A 26,302-nucleotide genomic window follows, 5' to 3' on the forward strand; every position below is an offset into this window, starting at 1 on the left:
TTCTACCACCCTCATCTAAGGTCAATAGCCAGTGAAATCCCACCACTTGACAAAGATGCTAAAATCCTTCTTCTGCTGGGAAGAGATATTCTAAGGATTCACAAGGTACACAGGCAGGTCAGCGGACCTCCAGAGGCCCCATTCGCCCAGTACCTGGACTTAGGCTGGGTCATCATAGGCAACGTCTGTATAGGCAAAATGAAAAGGCCTACTAACATTTCTTCATTCAAGACAAATGTATTGCCAAATGGTCGTAATACTCACTTTGAGCCATGCCCACATCACTACTGGGTAAAGGAGAAGGTAACTAGCTGCAAGTTGAAACATTGCAACACAAACCTTTCCCGCACCTACGATGACAGCTTTGGTTCTACAGTTTTCAATGTAAGCAGTGAAGACGACAAGTTGGCTCCTTCGGCAGAAGACAAAGAATTCCTTAAAGTAATGGACAATGAGTTATTTCAGGAAGATTCCAATAGCTGGGTAGCACCCCTACCCTTTCGCCTCCCGAGAGAGAAGCTACCAAACAATCTACATCAAGCAGTCAAAAGATTCTCCTCCTTAAAGCGTACCTTAAGCAGGAAGCCAGAGATGGAAAGACATTTTGTGGACTTCATACAGAATATCTTTGACAGGGGTCATGCCGAACCCGCACCCCCATTGAAAGAAGGAGAAGAATGCTGGTACCTCCCTTCCTTCGGTGTGTATCACCCACGAAAGCCAGACCAAATCAGAGTTGTCTTTGACTCCAGTGCCCAACATGAAGGCTTCTCACTTAACGACATGCTCCTCACAGGGCCCAACTTGAACAACAACCTCATTGGAGTCCTAATTCGCTTTCGTCAAGAACCTGTAGCGGTGATGGCCGTCATTCAACAAATGTTCCACTGCTTCATCGTCAAGGAAGATAACAGGAATTACCTCAGGTTTCTATGGCACAAGGACAACGACATCAACAAAGAGGTAATTGATTACCGAATGAGGGTGCATGTCTTTAGGAACAGCCCTTCCCCAGCTGTAGCAATCTATGGACTAAAAAAGACAGCTCAGCTTGGAGAAGCTGAGTATGGATCCGATGCTCGTCAATTTGTTGAAAGGAACTTTTACGTAGATGACAGGCTCAAATCCTTTCCTACTGCTAAAGAAGCAATTCATCTTCTTACCAGAACAAAGGAGATGCTAGCTGTAGCAAACTTGAGACTTCACAAAATTATATCTAACAGCCAAGAGCTAATGAATGCATTTCACCCTGAGGACTATGCTGCCAGTGTGAAAGACCTTGACCTTGGGTCAGACACACCCCCTATGCAGAGAAGTCTAGGTCTGCTGTGGAACATCAAAGTAGACACATTCACCTTCCAGGTGTCAACCTGTGACAAACCCTTCACCAAGAGAGGAGTCTTGTCCGTAGTGAACAGCATCTACGACCCACTGGGATTTATAGCCCCAGTCACCATCCAAGGTAAGATGTTATTAAGACAGCTTACTACTGATAACATAGATTGGGACACTCCGTTACCTATTGAGAAACAACAAAGATGGGAGAAATGGAGAGGTTCTCTGAAGACATTAGAACAGCTCCAAATTCCACGTTGCTATGCCCCAGTCTCCATCTCAGCCGCTGTCCAGAGGGAAATCCATATTTTCTCAGATGCATCAGTTGAAGCTATAGCTGCAGTGGCCTATTTGAAGACCTCAGGAGTTAATGGAGACATACACTGCAACTTTGTTCTAGGCAAGACAAAGCTAACACCAAAACCCGAACATACCATACCCAGACTTGAACTTTGTGCAGCTGTGCTAGCAGTGGAAATAGCTGAAGTCATAAAGAGTGAAATGGACATTAACATTGATTCCTTCACATTTTACACAGACAGCAAGATAGTGCTTGGTTACATTTACAACCAAACTAAACAATTTTACGTGTACCTCAGCAATAGAGTAGAACGTATCAGAAGGTTCTCCTTGCCAAAGCAATGGCATCATATTCCCACTGACCTTAATCCTGCCGATTGTGGGACAAGAGCTATATCTCCAGTAGCTCTCCTCGACTGCTTGTGGCTGTCGCCTCCAAGATTTCTTTCTGAAAACTCCTACTCAATTTCCACGGACACTACCTATGAACTGGTACATCCTGACGATGATAAAGAAATCAGGTCTATGTACACCACACTGTGTACCTCTGCGAGTTCAGAACAAAAACTAAAGTCGCATCGTTTTGAACGTTTCTCAACATGGTCATCAGCTGTTAGGGCTGTTGCTTATTTGATACACATTGCCCATTGTTTTAAAAGGAGCTCAACTTCAGAATGTCATGGCTGGCATATCTGTACCAACCTCCCTACTGCAACGGAAATTGAGCAGGCGGAAAGGGTTATCATTCGCTGTGTACAACAAGAAGTGTACATGGAAGAGTTGCACAGATTCAAAGGTGGAATACCTCTATCAAAGGGTAGTTCACTATTTAATCTGAACCCTGTAGTCGATGACAATCAGTTGCTACGAGTTGGAGGTCGAATAGAGAAATCTGACCTGTGCAGCAAGGAACAAAACCCCGTCATCATACCAGGTCAGCACCACATTGCCACTCTTCTAATACGGCACCATCACAAACTAATACAACACCAAGGCCGACAATTTACAGAAGGCGCTATCAGGTTAGCTGGCTTGTGGATTGTTGGAATGAAGAGATGTGTTTCTTCCCTGCTTTTTAAATGTGTCAAGTGTCGCAAGTTAAGAGGTAGACACCAACTACAACAAATGGCAAGCCTGCCATTTGATTGCCTAAGTACAGATCCACCCTTCACCTACGTTGGAGTTGATGTATTTGGTCCGTGGACTGTGGTAACTCGTAGGACTCGCGGTGGAGCAGCCAATAGCAAGAGGTGGGCTGTGTTGTTTACCTGTCTCAGCATACGAGCTGTACATATCGAGGTGATCGAGTCAATGGATTCGTCTTGTTTCATCAACGCTTTACGAAGATTCTTCTCCATCCGAGGACCTGGACTTTCTCACGACCAATCACGGAATTGGTGCTTCTTCTCCCAAGTGAGTGACTTAGGCAGGAGTACCAGCTATACCTGCTATGGCGGGGAGAATATCACTATCACTATTGACTGTGCTACTGTTGAAGTCCCACGATTATAAACGATAGACTACAGGACTCAAGCCATCTCTTTTTGGACGTCATGTTTCATTGTTCATTTACTGCATACCTTCTTGTGTTTGCGGGTATCTCGTATCTATGGTTTACACACCAGTTTTACCTTTAATGTTTCTTCCCCTACAGGTTCAAGTTGGACTTATCTTTATATATGTAATAGACTTTGAAATCTAAAGATTTCAGGCGGGGAATGTCATGTTACATGATATTATTTTTATTATGTACTGTCTCTTTAATGTCTATCTAGTTTGTCTCTTGTGGCATTCCGTAGTTTCCATGCTGCTCAGTCTCCTCCCCCTCTTTTTCTGTATCAGTCATTTTAATGCTGTAATTCATGTGACCTGTATGTATCTTCTACCTGCATGGAAGAATCGTTCTTTTACCTGTTGTAACTTGCATTCTACGGATCATACGACGAATAAACATCGCCAGATGTTTATACATCGCCATGTGAGTTGTGACTGAGTAAGCTATCTGGAAAGGTGATTTGGTATGGATAATCTATCAGGGCAATGAGCTCCATGTGCTACTGAAAACCACATTCATAGCCTTTGCAGCCGATTCAGAATAAGGAGCTATTGCCATTGGAGATCTTATAAGGCTTATATTCTAAGCCAGCTGAGGTGAGAGGCTGGGGAAACAGGGGCACCTGGAGCACTTTGCACTTGGGAAATTGCTGTGGAATGTGGATTGAAGCACTTCATACTCCATCATTATTGTGGATGTTTGATTAGTTTTGCACATTATTGGAATTTTCTTTGTTGATTGTGCACAGAGACTCACATTGCACACAATGTTTTGCATACACATTTTTAATACATTAATTATTTATATTGGAATTGTTTTTCACCAGTTATCCAGTATCTATTAATTTTTGGCCAGCTGACCTATCACTATTAATATTGTGTGTAACATTATGCACTTTTCGTTTCAATATTGCTTTATTGTTTTATCACATTTTCACGTGAATTGTTTTATATGAAGAAATTACTTTGTTTATTGCATCAATATTTATTTGGATTTTAGGGTTACATGAATCAATTGTGGATTCCTTCACAAGATTTCATAGTGGTGATTCACTGATTATTCATTACTGTGTTATTTAATTTTCTTTCAGTGTACATTGTAGCACTTTAGTATAGATAAGTTCATTAATTTTAGCAAGCGCCTCTCTCTCTCTCTCTCTCTCTCTCTCTCTCTGTTATTTACCTCAGGCGAAAGTTGAAGGCCCATGAGGAGGAATTATGCTACCATTGAGAAAGAATGTTTGGTGGTGAAATGGGCTTTGGATTCTCTCCGGTACTACCTTGTGGGTAGACAGTTTGAACTATTACAACTCCCAGTGGATGGTTGTAGAATCCCAGGTTGCTAGAGGGAAGTGTAACAGCCCTTGCGTATGGCAGATAGTAAGGTCCCGCCGGCATGCAGATATAAAGGCACAGCAAAGGAGCCCTTCAGATGGACACGGCAAGCCCCGCCGGTGTCCGTGATGTTACTGGATCTCCGACGGAACTCCCTGAAGGCCCAGAAGCCGGCGGAGAGGTGAGTACCAATCAAAAGAATTTTAATCGATCAAAATCTTTTTTGATCAATTAAAATATTAAAGATTAATCAATTAATTAAAAGTTAATTTGCACAGCCCTAATAAATCTATATATTTGGTTCTAAGTTTTCTAATTTCACATGAACTTCTTTTACATGGATACAGACATTCTTATTATTACTGATTACTGATGCTGGTTTTTGTGCACTGGTGTTTTTTCTTTTTTCAATTTTATGCACATTGGGCAAGATCCTCAAACGAATTACGCCGGCGTATCTATGGATACGCCGCGTAATTTCAAAGTTCCCCAGTCGTATCTCTGTTTTGTATCCACAAAACAAGATACAACAGAATCTGGGCTCGATCCGACAGGCGTACGTCTTAGTACGCAGTCGGATTGTAGGTGCATATTCACGCTGGCCGCTAGGTGGCGTTTCCGTCGAATTCCGCACTGAGTATGCAAATTAGCTAGATACGGCGATCCACGAACGTACGTCCGGCCGGAGCATTTTTTTACGTCGTTTGTGTTCGGCTTTTTCCGGGGTATAGTTACCCCTGCTATATGAGGTGTATCCTATGTTAAGTATGGCCGTCATTCCCGCGTAGAATTTTGAAATTTTTACGTCGTTTGCGTAAGTCGTTTCGCGAATAGGGCTTTGCATAGAATGACGTCACCGTCGTAAGCATTGGCTTGTTCCGGTTTAATTTTGAGCATGCGCACTGGGATACCCCCACGGACGGAGCATGCGCCGTTCAAAAAAAACGTAATTTACGTCGGGTCACAACGTATTAACATAAAACACGCCCCCATCACATACATTTGAATTGCGCGCCGTTACGCCGCCTAAGTTACACTACGCCACCGAAACTTACGGCGGAAAATCTTTGAGGATACAAAAAAAAAGTAAGTTACGGCGGCGTAGTGTATCTGAGATACACTACGCCGGATGGAGAGAAGCGTCGCGCTTTGTGGATCTGGCCCATTGTCTTTACTCACTTGCTCAGTTCCTGGAGAAGCTGGGATACTGTATATATTACTGACAGCTAGGATTTCTCAGCCGTCAGGTACTCTAGCTTAACACTGCACTCAGTTAGTCTCAAGTGAGTCTCTCTGTTCACTACATCCTCCTATGTACTTGTATAAAGAGGGCCATACACTATGCAATCTGTAGCAGGGAATGATCATCCCCCCAGAGATGGGGATGCTCGAGAGTTAGGACTTTTCTAGGGGGCAGAGCTGTGTAAATCTCAGGACTGGATAAACAGAAATACTTAAATTATCTGGTAGGTAAACCAGCTCCCTATATGTATCTCATCTGTGTATGCAGATGTTTGCCTAGAGTTCAAAGAACCCATTTAGGCCCCATTCACACTAGGTGAACTCCGTAATGTCTATCTGCCTGCTGAGCAGGGGATCTTTCCACTGATCCCTGCTGAGCAGGCAGATGACAGGTTTGTGTTCGCTCTGCTATGCAGAGCCCCGCTGTTCTCTATGGGGAGGTCAGGTGGAAATGGACAATCTGTCCATTTCCATGTGACTGTAATCCGATCCGCCAGACAGATGTGGAATGGTTCCACTATTTGTCTGTTTTTGGCAGACATGATCAGATGCCGGCGAGAGTTTTCAGTGTAAAACTTAAAGGTACAAGAAGTAGCATCAATAATGTAGTTACCCAATGTTTAACTAACATAACTGTCCTGCATAATAAATCATCCCATGCTGATAGCAGAAAATGAGTGACCAAGTAATTAGCTCATCAATGTACTTCAATCTCCAGTTATAATCTGTAAGTAAATGTGTGTTGCAAGGTGTTACCATGCATGCATTTAACAAACTGAAATTTTGTGTTTGAATAGAACTTTGGCTCCCTCCGGTGTTGGGTGTGTGTTCTATATTATTGGAGTTGTTTGGTTCAGTTATATCAAGGACAAAGCATTATGGGCATTGTGGTACAAGAGACAGAGATTCAATGGACAAGGATTGGACTGAGACTATATTACCCACAAGGTCACAGTGCTACCAAAAATCCAGTGCACCACACACAGCCTGCTTGGTGAACTTATTTAAGTCCAGCGAGGCCACACCCCTCTCTCTCAGGGCGCCATCTTTCAACAGGCAAGAGGCCTGCTGCAGGTCCGCAAGGCCTAGGCCGGAGTAGCCTGGGCCTAAAGTCAGAGAGAGAGAGGGGATCACCTAGCCAGAGAGGCATCCCTGTGGACAGGCCTTGTCGACCGAACCAGAGAGGGACGGGTCCACACCTCACAGCATCTGGAGCCATCCATCCAGTGGGATCCTGTGAGAGGCCACGTGGAAGACCAGGGGCCTCGTGTTACAGAGAGACTGAGAACCAAAGGGAAGTTCCAGACTGAGGACATCGGCAAGGCGTGGTCTTATGTAGTGAGAGGGCACTTGCCTACCAACATAGTTAACTGGGTCGCAGGAGCGAGGCTCTTATAGTTCTACTGATACTTGCTGGTGTCTGCAGCACCACAAGTAGAGACACATTGCCCTAAGAGCGACACGACGACTTGGGAGAACTAGCGTTTGTTTTGTCACTACATTATCTGCATCAAGTGATCATTTTCTCTTTTCACTGTGTTTATTGGAATACAAATAGATAAGTGCACCAACTGAGCTTACAAGAAGATTAACTGACACAACAAAAGGAACTCACACACACACACACCAGTTGAGCTGTTCACTAGAGGGAGCCATACAGTTGTGAATTTATGTGTTTGATATAACTGTTTGCATCACTTGTTATTTTGCTGTTTGTGGGACTTGGTGGAGAGGTGCCCCAGTGCTGATGTCATTGTATTAGGAGATTCCTCCACCATCCACTCTCTCAGACCTGACTTTAGGCCATGTTACTTGGGTCTGGTGACAAAAGAAATTCTGAACCTGTTGTGTCTCATTGACTTTTTACAGGGAGCTGTGTGTAGTCAATGCAATTTGTGTAACCATTGTTCCATTCTTTTATTGCCCAGAAAATATTTTACCACTGGTTAAGCAATATCTGTTTGGGACTCTGTCTATGGCAAGTGACCAACATCAAGGTAACAATAGTTAACTACAGTTATTATTGTGTGGTATCATTAAAGGGTCACTAAAGGAAAAAAAATGTTTGCTGAAATGACTGTTTACAGGGTATAGAGACATAAAAGTTAACCGATTCCTTTTAAAAATGATTACAAATAGATAAAAATCAATCATATAGTGTGCCTGCAGGTTAGTTTCACTTTTAAACTGGTTTCATGTTCCTGTGAACTAAAGAGACACACAGAACAAAAACAAACAAACCCAGGGCAGTGTTTTGTTTTTAAAATGAATCTGATTGGTTCTGTTAAGTTTTAGACACACAGTAATGACAGCTTAGACCACAGTGAAAAGCTCCCAGTACTGTGGTTATAAGGAAACAGCCAACCAGGAAGTGTGGAGATCACAGCAGAATTACAGCAACTTCAAAGCAAAAACGAACAATGAGGACATGAAACCAGTACTGCAGTAAGGTAAAGGAAGCTATTTAGCTAAAAAAAAATCCTTTAGTGATCCTTTAAGGTTCCTCATTGCCATTTGGGTTCCACAATCATATTATTATCATCCAGTTGTGCCAAGGTGGGGATCGAGCCAAAGTTTAGGGGTTGACAGGCAGAGTGCAGGCCCAAATCGAAACCAGCAGCTCCTACGGGGGTAGTGCTACAAGTGGAACTGCAGCAGACTATGATCAGGCCAACCCCTCCAACCTCTCAGGAGACAGAACTTTGCTAAGTGGCAGGGCTGTGTAAATCTTAGGACTGGATAAACAGAAATACTTAGATTATTTGGTAGGTAATACAGTTCCCCTATATGCATTTATATGTGTATCCAGCTGGTTGCCTGGAGTTCAGCTTTAATAAATAACCCATTTAGCATTTAGTATGCCAGGGCTTTAGAAGCAATACATGTGTTCTTTGCACTAGTAGTGTAAAACCTCCAACTTCAAGAACTAGCATGAATACTGAATTCCCAATTGTTCAACTACCAAAAGTATCCTGCGTATTAAATCACCCCATTAGTAATTAAAGTAGACATAAATCCCAACTTATTGACATTTAGCCTAGGTTCACACTGCTGCGAATTCAAAATCGCGGTAAAATGCGCGATTTTACCGCGATTTCGCGACCGCGATTTTGCCGCGATTTGCCGCGATTTCGGCTGCAATTTAATGTAAATCGCGGCCCGAAATCGCAAAAAGTAGTACAGGAACTACTTTTTGAAATCGCAGATGCGGCGTCGCACTGATTAGGACAGTGCCATTGCCGACAATTGCCACCGATTTGAGATGCGATTTGACATGTCAAATCGCATCTCAAATCGTTCCAAATCATACCCAGTGTGAACCAGGGCTTAGTTTGTGAAGCACTGTGTATCAAAAACATTTGCCATTTTTAAAATAAGTTATTGTTGTACTATCTTGCATTTCAGCCACGCTGATCTCAAGCAGACTATCTGCAGTCACTTCCCTTCACTCTAGTGATGACTGCATAACATGCTTGTAGTGTCCAGCAGAAGTCCCTCCGACAGGATGACAATGCAGGAGCACAACTTGGAGATAAGCAGGGCCGGACTGGGAATGAAAACCAGCCCTGGAAATAATTTCATACCAGCCCCACAGCATTAATATACCAGCCCAAAAAAAAGCGAGAAATCCATGAGAGAGCCAGAGAGGGGCCGGGCTGCAACGGCGAGAGAGAGAGGGTGCAACGGCGAGAGAGAGAGGGTGCAACGGCGAGAGAGAGAGGGTGCAACGGCGAGAGAGAGAGGGTGCAATGGCGAGAGAGAGAGAGGGTGCAACGGCGAGAGCAGAGGCGTTTCTACTGAAACTGTGCCCCTGTCAAAACATTTGAAACCCATCTTTCAGATAACCATAACAAAAAAAAAAAACACCCAAGCTTGCAGTAATATCAGCACCCATAAATATGGCCTTACCAGCACCCATAAATTCAGCAATATCAGCACCCATAAATTCAGCAATATCAGCATGGTCAGGGACAGGCAGCAGTGCAGGGGGTGTTTCCTTGTAATGGATACAGTCCTCTGCCAATGCTGCGCCAGTGTCTCTGACACTGTACAGGGGGAGAGAGGGTGTAGGATCACCAGCGGCCCTGTCTGCTTAGCACACACGCACAATCACACATGATGATGACGACTTTAAGGCCTCTTTCACACTGGGGCGGTGGGGGCATCGGCAGTAAAGCGCCGCTATTTTTAGCGGCACTATTCAGTCGCTAGCGGGGTGCTTTTAATGGCCGCAAAGTGTCACTTTGATTCCTATGGGCAGGGGCGCTTTAGGAGCCGCTCCTATTGCGCCTCAAAGATGCTGCTTGCAGGAAATTTTTTAATGTCCTGCCAGCGCACCGCTCCAGTGTGAAAGCACTTGGGCTTTCACACTGCAGTGAGTGGAACCACTCTTTCAGGGCGCTCTGCAGACGCTATTTTTTGCGTTATAGCGCCTGCAAAGCGCCTCAGTGTTGACTACTTTCACACTGAGGTGCTTTGCAGGCGCTACAAAATAGCGCCTGCAAAATGCCCTGAAAGAGCCTCTCTTCTCACTCCAATGCGAAAGCTTTCACACTGGAGAGGTGCGCTGGCAGGATGCTCAAAAAAGACCTGCTAGCCGCATCTTTGAGGCCCTGAAGGAATGGTGTACACACTGCTTCTAAAGCGCCCCTGCCCATTGAAATCAATGGGCAGCGGTGCTGAACCGCCAGCAAAGCGCTGCTGCAGCGGCGCTTTGCGGACGTTTTTTTTATCCTTTTGGGCCGCTAGCATTGTGCTGGCAGGACGCTCAAAGTCTATGAGGCGCCCCGCTAGCGACTGAATAGTGCCGCAAAAATGACAGTAAAGCGCTGCTAAAATACTGACGCTTTAGGTGGAGCCTCCTCCAGTCAAACAAATGACAATCTGGCTGAGTGGCCGGTCACACTCGTAAATGAGCATGGGAGGTGCCTGTCACACTCCTCCATACTGCCATCAGTTAAAGTGGAGGTTCCCCCTAAAAAAAAATTCTAACACTACATTGAGAAGACTGATTACACTGCGGGTATGCTGTTTTTTTTTTTTTTTCTCGTACATACCTCGTTATCGCCGTTTCATCCCTCGGCTTCCGGGTACGATTCTTGCTGGACCTAGTTGATTGACGTTCCTCTGACCGGCGCATACTGCGCGTCACGACTTTCCAACAGAACCCAAACGTCATTGCGCAGGCGCCGTATAGAGTCAGCTCTATACGGCGCCTGCGCAGCAACGTTCGGCTTCTTTCGGAAAGTCGTGACGTCAAGTATGCGTCGGTCGGAGGAACGTCAATCAACTAGGTCCAGCAAGAATCGTACCCGGAAGCCGAGGGATGAAACGGCGATAACGAGGTATGTACGAGAAAAAAAAAAACAGCATACCCGCAGTGTAATCAGTCTTCTCAATGTAGTGTTAGAATTTTTTTGGGGGGGAACCTCCACTTTAAGTAACCAAATTTTTCAGGTAAAGTGCCGTACCGCCGGGGCTATAGTGCGGGAGGCAGCCGCAGGAGGACAGGTGGGAATTTTTTGGGCGTTTTTTTTTTAATTACAATTTGCAGGGGCAGCAAAGGTGACAGAGAGGAGGGGGGGGGGGTGCAAATTGTAACCTAAACCTGTATAATAATCTCTCTCAGGAGGCATTGCACCCCCCCCCCCTCCCCTCCTCTCTGAGATTATTATACAGATTTTAATTGCAGGGGCAGCAAAGCTAGGTGACAGAGAGAGAAGGGGGGGGCTGGGGGGGTGCAGATATGGTAAGATAGAGAATCGTTTTTATTGCATTAAAATTAATTTCTTCACCTTGTGCTCCAAGGCAGGGTGGCGACGCCGTTCACTTCTCCCCTCACTCGTGACCGGGCAGACACTGCAGAGACATTGTACTAGGCGCTGTTGGCGCCGCACGGGACGATAGAACTAGTCCTAAAAGTTTTTTTTCTCCTGCTCAGCTCCTCCCCGTAGACACATGATCAGTGATGCTGCTCACTGATTAGCTAGGTAAGTTCTTACCTAGCTAATCAGTGAGCAGCATCACTGATCATGTGTCTACGGGGAGGAGCCGAGCAGGAGAAAAAAAACGTCAGGACTAGTTCAAGAAGGGATTAGTGAGGCGGCGAGTATGGCGGCCGCAACCTGCCGGCCCGTGGCTGCTTTTAACTACCGCAGTCTGCAGGTATGAAAAAGCAGCCCCGGGAAACTCAGTGCAGCCGTCACCTCTGCAATTTAAAACAGCGGCGGCCGCGGCGATCGCGGCTGCGGCCCGCCGCTGATTATAGTTGACTGACAGGCAGTGACAGCAGGCAAAAGCAGGCGGCCTACCGGGAATTTTCCCGGTATCCCGGTTGGCCAGTCCGGCCCTGGAGATAAGACCAGAGTGTTGTCATCCTATGAAGGTGTCTAAGCAAGGATACCCTAGGTATTATGTTAATGAGAGCTGCATATTTAAACATTTGTGAAAATTACTTTGAAAAAGCATTATCATGGTAAAGTTTATTTAGGATGTGTCTTTGTATTAACATTAACCAATCTCATACCTCAACAATTAATGTTTAACCCCTAAAACAAACATTTGATTTCTCCCTTACAGTAACAACATAATATTTACCCATCTCTTAACATTTAACCCCATCCAATCAGAACACTTTAACAAACCCAAAGGCCTGGTTCACATTGGTACGATTTGAGATGCGATTCTCAAATCGGCGGCATTTGCCGACAATGGCACCAAAAAGTAGTTCCTGTACTACTTTTTGCGATTACGGGCAGCGATTTACATTGACATCTGTGCAGAAGTCTCTGAAATCGCGGCCGAAATCGGGACTGCCAGCGGGAGTGAAATCGTGCGAGTTCAGCTGAACTCGCATTGCTTTACTCCAGCAGCCCAGTGTGAACCTGGGCTTAAAGTGAGCACACTTTAACAAACCTTTAAATTGTGTTCAAGTAATTGTACTTACCAACAAGAAGGCAGGGCTGACAAATTTCCAGCAGAGTCTCCAGTATAGGCCAGGCCTAAAACCAAGCATCCTGTAAATGTCATCACTGAACCTATCCACACCTAAAAAAGGAGCACAAACGTGTAAAAATGTATCCTCATGATCAAAAATGGATAACAACTAATTGCACTAATACTTTGTAATAAGAGCATTATTATTTTTTTTTCTTAAAGGCTAAGGGCCTGATCCACAAACAGCAGCGCAAATTAAGTTAGTCAAAACTTATGTCATTTAAGTTAAGGCGCCCTAATTTTGTGTCATAAGTGCCGTATCCACAGTGCATTTGTGTCCAAAATTGCGCAAGTGTAACTCAAATTCCGAGGCGTAAGGCGGGGTTATTGCAAGTGGGAATGAAGTGGGCGTGCTTCATTGTAATGAGCCGTGACCTCATGCAAATGAAGGGCCGGCCGTACTGCGCATGCGCGCACGAATCTGCTGCTCACTGGGCATGTGCAGAACTTGGCTTGGCGCAATCAGTGAGATAGGTAAAAGGTCAAGCGTACTTAGTTTGAGGATTGCCCTGTGTATAAATAGCCCCAGACAAACACACTTCCCTTGCAAAAGTATATCCCTGTGTTCCCCTTCCTAGAGCAAGTTGCTTCTGCTCTGATCGTTTGTTGGTGTGTGTTGGTGAGTTGTGTGTGATTGTAAAGTTTTGGAGGAGTAGTAGATTGTAGTTGGTGTTTGTTTCTGCTAAGTGTATTTTCTGTTTGTTTTTTTCTGATTGTATTTTCTGTTTGTTTTTTTCTGATTGTATTTTTTTGTTTGTTTGTTGTGTGTGTATTTTTGTTTGTTTGTCCTGTGAGTTTATTCTTGTTGCTGAGTGGTGTCTGTGATGGCACCCAAGCGCAGGAAGCTCAATTTTTCTCTGGTAGAGAAGTAAATTCTTGCTCGGGCCATCGTCCTATATGGGCGCTATTTACATGGCCCAAAGGAAGGCGATAATCAAAAAAATAACGGATCAGATAAATGTGGCGGGGGGGGGGGGAGACGAGGACCACCGCTGGCATACAAAAGAAGATTAACGATCTTAAGAGCGTGGTCCATAACAAGGTGGCCCAAATAAATGCCCATACCACAGGCACTGGAGGAGGCCCAGCCTGCCCCATCAGGCTGAGTGAGGAGGAATGGGCAGTGGCCCGGTGTTTCCAGCCAGAGCAGGTGGTGGGCCTGCGTGGATATCAATCAGATGTTCCTGTGAGGACAGGTACGTTTTTGTTTTTTCTATCTGGTGATTAGCATGCGTGGGTGGGGGAAGGGAAGATGTGCCAAGTGTGTGGATCCTCAAACCTGTGATTGTTTTGTGTCCTCCACAGATGACCAGGAGGTTGCTGGGCCATCAGGCCAGGCTGCTGCACCACCCCCAGGACAAGAGGCTGCTGAAGAGTCCCAAGAAGGGCAGGAGTCCCCAGGGGAGGGGAGTGGCCAAACCTCCCCTCATGAGGAGGTTGAGGGGGAGGAGGATGAGGGGGAGGAGGATGAGGGGGTAGAGGAAGAAGATATGCAGATTGGCAGGGAAGTCCTTTTGGCCTCGGATTTGTTGACCCTTGAGGCTAAACTTGAGGCTACCCCTGAGGCTACCCCTGAGGCTGGCAGCAGTCAGGCCACCATCAGGGGTAGCCCCTCCCACTCCTCCCTCAACAGGCCTCTACCCACAAGGGTCACTCTCTCCCCTCCTCCAGGGCCACAAGCCTCAGCGGCAGGCAGGATGGCGACTCAGGAGACCAGGGGGGTGGCCGAGCGTCTGCCGGCCAATCTGCAGAAGGACAATGCCCGGCAGACCCGTCATCTGGGTCAGATAAAAGAGACTCTGACCCAGATGGAGCACAGCCTGGGTGCAATGAAGGAGTCAATCAGTGATGGGGCCACAAACTCATTGGCGGTCATCACATGCTTGTGTGAGCTGCAGACCGCCACAACAGGCGTGGCCCAGGAGGTGACTGCCCTGACCCAGGCTGTGCAGGACAATACCAGGGCTGGCCAGGCCAATACGGCTGCCCTCACTCTCTGTCTCACAAGGATAGCAGTGGCCTTGGAGGGAAGGCCAGCAGGAGGACAGTCACCAGGGGAGGCTCCTCCTTCCCGTGCTCATCCACTCCCCCATGAAGATACTCCCTCCCCTGCTCACCCACCCCCCCATGAAGATACTCCCTCCCCTGCTCACACCCCCCATGAAGATACTCCCTCCCCTGCTCACACCCCCCCATGAAGATCCTCCGGTTGGCCGTGGCCATGCCCGTGGACGGCCCAGGCGTAGCAAACGCTGCCGCTATTAATTTTGCAGGGGTACTTTTGTTTTTTATTTTTATGATTTTGTTTGGTATACTGTACTTATGATTTGTTTTATGTGTGTGAATAATGTGTGAATGTGGGGGGGGGGTGGCATTCCTGATTAAATAAGGGTGTCACCCTCAGTTTTGGTGGAGAAGGGATCCCCAGGACCAAGGAGAAGTGATCCCAGGTCCCTGAATGGTGTATGAATGCACAGTGACATAATTGGAGCCGTGGCGGGGCGTTACTGCTCCCAAGTACCATTGGGGGGGTACTTGGATCTAATCCAATTCGATGTGCATGTGATGCGTCTGTGCTAGGGACCACAGTGGTGTGCATTCATGCATTCTCATTGTGACATAAGTAATGTGTGTGTTTACTGTGCAAAGATGCATTCTCATTGTGACATGTTTAATGTGCGTTTACTGTGCAAAGATACATTCTCATTGTGACATGTTTAATGTGCGTTTACTGTGCAAAGATGCCTTCTGCGAGGCGTCTCCTGGCTGCTGTGCCCTCAGCAGACCGGGTAGAGTTGGTTGGGGGGGATTGTCTGGTTCAGGGGTCAGGTCATCACATATGTCAATCTCTAGGCCCCTTCTCACTGCGAAGTTGTGCAGAATACAACATGCACCGATGATCTGGCACACAAAGTCTGGGGAATACAACAGGGTACCCCCAGACTTATCCAGGCATCGGAAACGTGACTTCAGGAGGCCAAATGTGCATATGCAGAGTCACCTAGAAGGGAAAAGACAGGAGGATGTTAGTCGTGCATGTGCCCCTCGTGATGTCTGCATCATGGGGGGGGACAGTCATACCTGACACCCATGTCACTCACCAACCAGCCAGCTGTCCCCATACACGTTCTGTTCAAATTCTCTGGAGATGTTGCTGTGACGGAATATATAGCTGTCATGGCTGGATCCTGGGAATTTGGCACAGACGTGCCATATGAGGCATTTGGCATCCACTATCACCTGTACATTGATTGAATGCCAGTGCTTCCTATTTCGGTACATGTGCTCTGTCTCAGGGGGGGGTTGTAGTGCCACATGGGTGCAATCAATTGCCCCGATGGTGCGTGGGAATCCAGCAATTTGGAAAAAATCGGTCATTGTGTCCATTCGCTGCTTTAAAAGTTTCTTTTATGTTTGCTGGAATCAGGGCACCCAAGAACTTTAGTGCAGTCTTCCACTTAAAATGAAAATTTTGTTGTATACTCGTTTCTGGGATGACAGTGACACACTCATTGCTTCGGATTTTGCCTGGTTTATTTTTAAGTTGGAGAGCTCTCCAAATTTAGCGATTTCCTTAACGAGATTGGGAAGAGATACATGAGGGTTTGATATAGTAAATAGCAGATCGTCTGCAAATGCGGTTACTTTGTGCCTGCATCCCCCTATCTGTATACCCTGCACATCTGGATTTTTACGTATTTTATTTAATAGAGGCTCCAGGTATAGCACAAATAACAATGGTGACAGGGGGCATCCCTGGCGTGTTCCGTTCGTGACATGGAAAGTCTTGGAGTTCCTCCCGTTAACTCTGACCGAGGCACGCGGGTCTGTATAAACACTCCCAATCCATCTTAACATATTCTCCCCCAGGCCCGCGTGCCTCAGTGCTGAAAACAGGAACCTCCAATTTACTCTATCAAAAGCCTTCTCGGCATCAGTATTTAGGAACACGCAAGGGATGTCCCGGTCCTTGGCCCAATGCACCAGATTAAGAACCCTTATTGTACCAACTCTTGCTTCCCTTGTAGGAACAAAACCCACTTGGTCCATGTCCACTAACTCAGGTAACCACACCTGGATCCGACTCGCTAATATCTTGGTAAAGAGTTTTAGGTCCGAGTTTAATAATGAGATCGGCCTATAGCTACCGCATTCCGCGGGATCTTTCCCCTCCTTGGGGATAACTATAATTTGAGCTAATAGAGCCTCTGGTGGGAATTTAGCCGTCTGGCCCACTGCATTAAAAAACTCTGTTAACTGCCCTCCCAGTAATGTTATGAACTCTTTATAATATCTGATTGTATATCCATCTGGTCCTGGGGCCTTCCCTTCCTTCATAGTTCTTAATGTTGCCTCTATTTCTTCTATCGAAATGGGGATGTCTAAACTAGCCTGAGCTATTGATGATAACCTAGCTGAATCCAATGTTGAGAAATATTCATCTATTTTTAATGGGTCCACTGGTAGCTGTGTCAAATTATATAGGGATGAGTAATATCTCCCAAACTCCTCCACTATCTCTTCGGGTTTCCTCTTTAACTGTCCCTCCTTCCCCTTAATTTGTGGAACGTATGTTTGTTGGCTTTTCTCTTTCAATTTCCCTGCAAGTAATTTGCTACACTTATCTCCAAATTCGTAATTTATTTTCCTACCCCTTTGTATTATTGCTTTAGCCTTGTAGCATAGAATCTCAGTGATCTGCCTTCTCAGATAGCTCAGTTCTCTGCTTGCTTGAGGGGTATGTAACTTTTTATGTTGGAGTTCCAACTCCTGAATCTCCCTTACTAAATTTGTAACCTGCTGTTCTCGCTTCCTTTTTATCTTCGCTCCATGTCTGATAAGAACCCCCCTAATCACCGCTTTATGCGCTTCCCATACCATCCCTAGGTTACACCCATGAGTAACATTCAATTGAAAATATTCAGTAATCTCCCGGGCAACATCCTCCCTCACTTCACTATTCTGCAGAAGGCTTTCATTTAAACGCCACCTTCTCTCCTGAGCAAGTCCTACTCCTGATAATGTAATACATACACTGACCGGCGCATGGTCCGACCATGTTATGCTACCTATGGACGCCTCCGTCACAGAGGAGATCAGATAGTGAGGTAACATGAAGAGATCGATCCTAGAATACACCTGATGAGGATTAGAGTAAAAGGTATAGTCCCTCTCTTCCCCATGTAATGTCCTCCATGCGTCCACCAGCTGGGCTTCGTGCAAACTACGTAGAACCCCCCGTCTGGTCCCCTCTGTGATAGATGAAGTCCCCCTTGAGGTATCCATTTTTGGAATCAGGGGAATATTGAAATCCCCTCCCAGGATCAATTTGCCTTCTAAAAACTTCATCAGTTCTTTAAGGTCCTTCCTCATAAAGGTATCTTGGTGTACATTAGGCAAATACACTGTAGCTAAAGTCACTTTTGTTTCCCCTATCTTCCCTCTTAAAAAGAGGTATCTCCCTTTTGGGTCACAATGGCTATTTTCTAATGTCCAGGGGATTCTATTTGAAATCAAAACAGACACCCCCTTGGACTTTGCTTCTTGGTTTCCTGCATGATAGGCCACGGGAAAAAATCTGTTTTGCAACAGTGGGAGCACCCCCGTCCTAAAGTGGGTTTCCTGTATATAGGCAATATCTGTCTCTAGACGTCGCAGGTCGTTTAATAACATCCTGCGTTTCTCAGGGGCGTTAAGGCCCTTAACATTCCAGGAGGTTATTTTTAAACCCTCCATCCCAGGCTCGGAAGCAAAAAAAAAAAAAAAAGGGAGAAGAAAAACCCCCCCTTACCCTCCCCAACCACTTCACTACACCCCACCCACTCTATCTCCCCCTTCCCCCCCCTCCCACCACTAAGTCCCCTTAAGGTAAGTTACCCACAATAACCCCCTCACCCAATGGTTCGGTGGGCAAAACCTAATCTAGGGGCTGGTCCAATTTAGGTGGAGTCATATATCACAAACAAGAAAAAATCTAAAAAAAAAAGGAAAAACTAGTGAGACACCCCAGCCTGCCCCCCCTCCCTCCTCCCTCCAGTTGTTTAATCTTCACCCCTACGTTATTATTATATATCTGTTGCCCCCTGTATGCCCCTCATACTAATTCTCTCTTAACAAATCAACTAATTTACTTTATCCTACCTAATCTCCATTTATTGTATTTATTTGCATCATCCACACATCCTTATATTTAATTTTAATTTTTCCCAGCCCCGTCCCCCCCCCCCACCCTTCCCCCCTCCTCTGGGGCACAAGCTCCACAGATGCTCCACAGATGCTCCTGCCTTCCCTTAGCCCCCGGCCCCCCAACCCCCCTTCTTACCCCCCCCTGAGCCCGCCCATCCCTCCTGCCCCAGCGTTATGTGTTTATTTAAGTGTTCCTAAACCATCCAGGGGGTTAGGAAGGAGCAAGATCCATGGAGAGGAGACGGCATACCCCCCCCCCCGTACCTCCCCCCTCCCCCATACTGTGCATAATATATAATCCTTGTGAACTTTATTGCTTTGTGTTACTTCGTGCTACTACCCATAATGTCACTATGGTTTACCATAACCCAACTTAATCCTCTAAGTTGTATGTACCTTGGCCCTAGACTTACTGGGCCAGGCAAAACAAAAAAAAAAAAAAATGAGATCAAAGAGTGAGCATCAAGACACTACAAACCAGGGGGGGAAAAAAAAAAAGGGAAGAAAATTCCTTAACCATCATCTGGGGCACTTTATCCGTACCCTTCCTTATAATACATGTGAAAAAAAAAAAGCGTGACTAGTGTAGGGGAGACTCCAAAAGTCCCCCTATTAAACAAATAATTAAATAAGTGTTACTTCCTGGGACTTCTTCAGTCAATCCGGGCATGGGGGTGTACCTCCCCCCCAGGGGCTGGGATCGTCAGGGTCATAGGCAGGTGTCCCATCTGCACAACAAGAGCAGAACCCCCATGTGACACACAGGGTGGGGGGGAAAAAACAACTTAAAAAAAAAAGCAAAAACCCAAACGAAGAGAGAAAGGGACAAAGGGAAATTACTTCTTTCCCATAGTTCAGGGATGCGATAAAGTAAAGCAATCCTTTTTTTGAGGGACCTTTAATCTTCCTCCTTAAGGGGGTACCAGAGCCTTCTCATTTCTCCTCTCTGGCCTTCTAGCCCCCGCATAATTTGCTGTACCCCTGGACCGCCCCGATAGGTGCTGCAGCCAGTTTGGCACCTCCATTGAATCCATCTCCATAAATTTAAACAGCTCAGGCAGTTCCAGGGGCTGTTGTAAGTGAAATGTCTGGGTGTTCCTCCGTATTATAACCGCAATAGGGTATCCCCACCGGTATGTCCCACCTGCCTGCTTTACCTTCTCCAGCACAGAGCGTAACATTGCTCTTCGTTGGAGAGTGGCACGGGAAAGATCTGGCAGTATCTGTATCCGGGACCCCTCAAACAGAATTTCTCCCGCCTCCCAGGCTCTCCGGCTTATAAGCTCTTTATGCGAAAAGTACTGGAAACAGCAAATTATATCTCTTGGTCTTTTTGGATTATCTGACGGGGGCCCCAAGGCTCTGTGTAGTCTCTCAAATTCAAGGGGGCATGTGGTGGGGGGGTCTATTAGTTGAAGGCAAATTGCCTCAATGGTCTGATGTAGAGCGTCTTTCTCAATTGTCTCAGGTACCCCCCTAAACCTCAGATTCTTACGCCTGCTGCGATCCTCAATTTCCTCAATTTTAAGCTGTAGGAAATCTACTTGCACCATTTGTAACCTCTGAGACTGTTCCAGACTCGCCACCCGCTTCTCCAACAGCCCCCCGCCACTTTCACATGAGCCAACTTATCTGTTAGTTGCTGCACTTCCTCCTGTACAGTTTCCAGCTCTCTTCGGTGCGACTCCTCCATCCTAAGAACTAGTGCTTCCATCTCCGCTCTTGTAGGCAGTGCAAGTATGTCCACCCGTGTTGGAAGGGATAGCAGCAACTCCTTCAGGGAGCCAAGCTCCAGCTCCTGGTCTGTTGTTTTTTGGGCCATCACACACTGCTGCTGCTGCTGCACGGGCTCCAACTCTCCCAGGTCTGTCCGCGTCTCCAGCGTCCCCCGCCGTATCCCCCCTTCTTTCTCCTTCCCTATGACCGTGGGTATCGGTGCAGGGCGCTCACTATGTATCTCCGCCGCTCTACTTCCTGGTATTTGCGGAGCGCGTATACCTGGGTCCAGTACTTCCCCCCGACCAGATCTAGTGCGGTTAGCAACTGCTCTGGTCGGGGGGAAGTACTGTTGAATCTCGGGCTGGGTACGGGCTTTGGGAACTCTTTCCTCTTTCTTCAACCCCCGTGCAGCGTACAGGCTCTACTTCCCTCCTCGGGGCTGCACCGTGTAAGGCACTTCACTCCAGAGCTGAAGGGCCCTTTTCGGCTTGAATCATTATCCGGAGGGTGGAGAGAGGTTCGTGGAGCTCCGGAGCTAGTGTGTCTCTACTCCGCCATCGTTAGACCACGCCCCCCTCCTGGGAGGGTTTGATGAATTGATTGGCCATGCGTCTGAGGATTGCAGGGACAACCTGGTGCACACATCTGCTCATGGAGGATTGTGCCATCCCAGCCACACCTCCACGTGAGCGCTGAAAAGAGCCAGTGGCCAGGAAATGCAGTGTTGCCAGTACCTTGATCAGTGGCTGCACTGCATGTGAGCGTTGTGTTGGGCTGGTGAGATCATCCTGCAGGATTGTGGTTAATTCCAGGATGGCTTCACGGTTGAATCTGAAGGTGCCATACACCTCAGAAGCAGTCATGCCAAACACATCTAGGTGTCTGCGGTAAACCCTCTCCTGTGCCCTCCTCCTCCTCTGTTCCCTCCTCCTTCTTTGCGCGTCTAAAGTCACTAGTGCAGTTATGATCATGGATGGCCCTGGCATGTTGGCAGACAGATTGTAGTCCGGCAAGTGTGTGTGTTCAGCTCTCCCTTAATGGTGTTGCTGTAGCAGACCTTTACACGGCAGGTGTAAAATTAGGGCTGCTTTTATAAAGTGTAAAATTGCTCCGGGAAACTAACAGAAGCGCACAGGGTGTAATCTACGGCGCACACACTTAATTTTGTGGATCGCCCTATCTCCCTCATTTGCATCTTTGCCTATCAAAACAGCAGCGTGTCTAGCGTAATTTGCGCGCGAAGAAGCGCCGGTGTAATTATTTTAGGTAGGACGGAAAAACCTGGATTTCAGGCGTAACTCATTTTGAGGATCAGGCGCAAAGATTTGTGCGGTGTAAATTTCAATTACGCTGCGTATCTCGAGTTAAGTCGGCGCATCTGCTTTGTGGATCAGGCCCTAAGTTCACCTTTTTATTCTAAATTCCAGATCCCCTATGTACCAATATACCATTAATGTTCCTCTTCTGCAGAAAAGAAAAAACAAATATTTCCGACTTTTAGGGCAGGCCTTACGTCAGCCTCAAGTGTGTTCCATAAAAAAATCCTGCGTTGCTTCATGCTCCATACTGACATTTGGTATTTGAGATGGAAAAACAAGTACAAGGAAGTCGTTTATCATCTTACATCATTAACAAACACGCTGCACCTGCCCTTCCCCTTCCAGGAGATTTCCCTCTCCACCACACATGAGGGAATGTGAGTTCCTGCTATGAAGAAATGGGGCTTGACAGCTGAGTTTCTTTGTCCATTTCCTCATATGTACTTGTATAAAGATGGCCATACACTATGACAGTGTATCTCAACTCCAGTCCTCAAGGCACCCCAACAAGTCATGTTTTCAGGCTCTCCATTATTTTGCACATGGGATTTGATCAGTTTTACTGCCTTAGTAATTACCACAGCCATTATATCTGAGAGGAATCCTGAAAACATGACCTGTTGGGGCGCCTTGAGGACTGGAGTTGAGAAACACTGTACTATGCAATCTGATTGTACAATCTCTGTACAATTTCCTTTAGATTTACCAAAACGGTGGCATAAGAAGCCCCACCTGAACAATCGAATCACTTTGCATCAAATCAGACAGGCCCCTAACACAACATAGCTGAAGGTAGATGTTAAGGAGATTGTAGAATCAAATTGTAATGTGTATGGTCACCTTAAAAGAAGAAGTAGTAAAGTGGGTGGTGGTAGGAAGGAAGGTGTGGTTCAGAGTTGTAAGACACACACAAGTGATGGAAGCAGAAAGCATTTTTTTTTTATTCAAAAAGAAAACTTGAAAATGTAAAGCTGCCGTGGAAGAGAGATAAGCACATTGGGATGGCTTGAGCAAAAAGAAAGACATTAGAAAAATGTTCTATTTAATATGAAACTTACCTTTAAATCTATGCATCTTTTAATACAATAAATGATCTTGCTCTTTAAATAGCTGAGAATTGGCATCACATGTGGTTATGTAGTCTATGAGTACATTCAGATCCTTCTATATAATTCAGTGGTCTCAAAGTACCGCCATTTGCGGCCCGCGGACCAGTTATAAATGGCCCGCAGGCAGGGTGGAAGTGGGGGGAGCAAAGAGTAAAAAAAAAAAAATATATATATTTTTTTTTTTTTTTTTTTGTGAGCTGGTGCTATCTGGTGGTGAGCCGTTGGTATTACAAGTTATTACCACCAGATGTGAGCTGGCGCCATCTGGTGGTGGCCGTTGGTATTACAAGTTAAGCATTACAATTTAAACAGCAATTCTAATGTCATTTTACACTATTTTCACTGCCATCTTCTTCCCTCTAATTAGAACCCCCAAACATTATATATATTTTTTATCCTAACACCCTAGAGAATAAAATGGCGATCGTTGCAATACTTTCTGTTACGCCGTATTTGTGCAGCGGTCTTACAAGCGCACTTTTTTGGGAAAAAATTACACTTTTTTTTTTATTAAAAAATAAGACAACAGTAAAGTTATCCCCATTTTTTTTAATATTATGAAAGATAATGTTACGCCGAGTAAATTCATACCCAACATGTCACGCTTCAAAATTGCGTCCGCTTGTGGAATGCCGACAAACTTTTTTACCCTTTAAAATCTTCATAGGTGACGTTTAAAAAAATCTACAGGTTGCATGTTTTAAGTTACAGAGGAGGTCTAGTGCTAGAATTATTGCTCTCGCTCTACCAATCGCAGCAATACCTCACATGTGTGGTTTGAACACCGTTTACATATGCGGGCGCTGCTCGCGTATGTGTTTGCTTCTGCGCTCAAGCCCGTCGGGACGGGGTGCGTTTTCTGGCTCCTAACTTTTTTAGCTGGCTCCTAGATTCCAAGCAAATTTGTCAAACCCTGCCTTGCACCAGTGCTGGTGGTAATAATGCGCTCGCTGACACCAGTGCTGGGGGTTAATAATGTGTTCGCTGACACCAGTACTGTTGTTTTTGAAGTTTGAAAGTTTGCATGCGGCCCCCCATGGCTTATGAAAACTTGTCTTGTGGCCCTCAGGTAATTTGAGTTTGAGACCCCTGATATAATTGATTCATCCAGTTGTTCCCTTCCTAGATTGTATGGTGCACTCATATTAGCCCTGAGTGCATAACTTCACATTTATCAACAAACCTTATTTGCTATGTACAGTAGCTGCCCAGTCATTATTTTCTAAGTAAAAAATTCCACTACATAGAAGATATTAAAGCTCTAGGAGGACTAAGATAATCTTGTTAAATCATCTGATAGATTCCTGATTGTGTGATTAATATGACAGCAAATCATAGTGGGAGGACCAAGCTACATACTTGCATGGTTCCTTGCCTCAGGAGATTATATTTAGATCCATTATGGCACAGAAGCAGAGTTCTACACACAGGCATAGAGGCCCAGCGACACTCTGGAGCAGGGGTCTCCAAACTTTTGAAACAAAGGGCCAGTTTACGGTCCTTCAGACATTAGGGGGGGGGCCGGAGTGTGATCACTGGGCATAGAACAGGTCCTGATGTCAGTGGGAAAAAACAATGTCCTTTCTTTGGTGTCAGTGGAAGCAATTGTGCCCCTTTGTTGATTGGGAGGAATAGAGCTCCATCATTGGCGTCATAGGAAAAAATTGGGCTCCATCATTGGTGTCATTGTGCCCTATTGTTGGTGCCAATGGTAGAAATTGGGCCCCCATCATTGGCGCCATTGGGAGGGATTATGCCCCACAGTTAGTATCAGTGGACGAAATGGTGCCCCAAGGGCCAGATAAATGCGAGCAAAGGGCCGCATCTGGCCCCTGGGCCGCAGTTTGGAGACCACTGCTCTGGAGGAATTAAATGGCCAAAATGATATGGATAGTATCACCTCTGAGCTTTCTATCTCAATGCAGCCTGCTTCATATAGAGGTAATAGAGCAACTTCTCCCCAGGCTATTTCCCAGATAAAGCACCATTTTCTAAAAAGCAACACTGGGCTACCTCTGACATTATGTACACTAAAGGGGACTTACTGGGTCTGTGGCTGCACTTCCTACCAGTGATAATCCAGCCTTAGAGTACTCATGTGAAGGTAAAGGGATAGGGGGTTTCAAATCCCCCGGCCCCTTTTCTAATGGGACAGGGACAGCAAAAGGAGGTTTCAAGGCTCTCCTTAGAGAGGTCAGGGAAACACTTTAAGTAGGTCAGGGTGCCTAGAAACAAGGGAGAAAAGGGGACCCTTGAAACCAATTGCAGCAGAAGCTAGTAGCCTGAGGAGAACCTATATATATATAAGGGGCTCTGCCTGAGGAGACCTGCGAGTCACCTCGGGAGATCGTCAGTGGTGGAGCTCTGTCAGGACCATGGAGCAAAGCTCCTATGAGGTAGAGGACATGAAGACACTTCTTCACCAGCTAATTGAAAGAGCAGAGACAGAAGGGGGTGTAGAATAGCTGCACAAGTGCCTTGACTTACCACATAAACTGGACGAGGAAGATATGGCCCCAGAAGCGAGCGGTAAGGGTGGAGAGTGCAGCGGGAGCAGCGGCGCCCATTATACCGGCTCAACAGGCAGCAGGGAAGATGAGCCTTTCTGCGTTACAGTTCCAGAGCGGCGAGGTCAAGAGGCGGAGGATGAAGAAGGCATAACCGAGGGGAGAGGGAAGAGGAAAGGAAGAGCTCTGCTGCCATTCAGACCTCCGGTGGCAAAGAAGGGTAATACACCCGCAAAGTCGGCGGAGACAGGTGCGCGACAGAAGGGGAAGGAGGCTGGTGCAGAGCAGAGCACGGCGAAGACAGTGAAGAACACAGCAGCGTCAGGTGTAAGACAGTCACCTAGACAGAAGAAAGCACTTGATACAGGGGCAGGCAGTAGCTGCAGTAGTGATTTGCCCAGAAGAGTGTCTCGGACAGATGGGGGCTGGAACATAGCAGGTAATAGTTTCAGCCCATCACAGGCAGCAGATATGCAAGGTGAGTTGGATCAAAAAGATATGTTAACTACCTTGCATATATAAATTTTACAGCTAGCCTCTTCTTTATCTGTTTTGAAAGAAAGTGCAAAACGAGACAATGTGGCTAGTGTCTTGAATGTTCAAGAAAAACAGAGTTCTGATTTGAATAGCACTATTGATAATACATTATTGACTGACAATAGAGTGCAACGTGATAACAGAAATGTACCTGAAATATGTT

At 46.0% G+C, this 26,302-nt stretch overlaps 1 protein-coding gene across 1 annotated transcript in view; it reads right to left on the minus strand.

Annotated features, from left to right (window-relative positions):
- SLC6A2 (solute carrier family 6 member 2) overlaps positions 1-26,302 on the minus strand; it is an 821,078-nt gene that overhangs the window by 201,165 nt on the left and 593,611 nt on the right. Inside the window, exon 12 of the mRNA XM_040328742.1 lies at positions 12,713-12,813. Within this exon, the coding sequence (XP_040184676.1) occupies positions 12,713-12,813 (101 nt within the window). The remainder of the gene's footprint in view (positions 1-12,712; positions 12,814-26,302) is intronic.

The sequence above is a fragment of the Rana temporaria genome, chromosome 11, assembly GCF_905171775.1.
Source record: "Rana temporaria chromosome 11, aRanTem1.1, whole genome shotgun sequence".
Taxonomy (NCBI): Eukaryota; Metazoa; Chordata; class Amphibia; order Anura; family Ranidae; genus Rana; species Rana temporaria.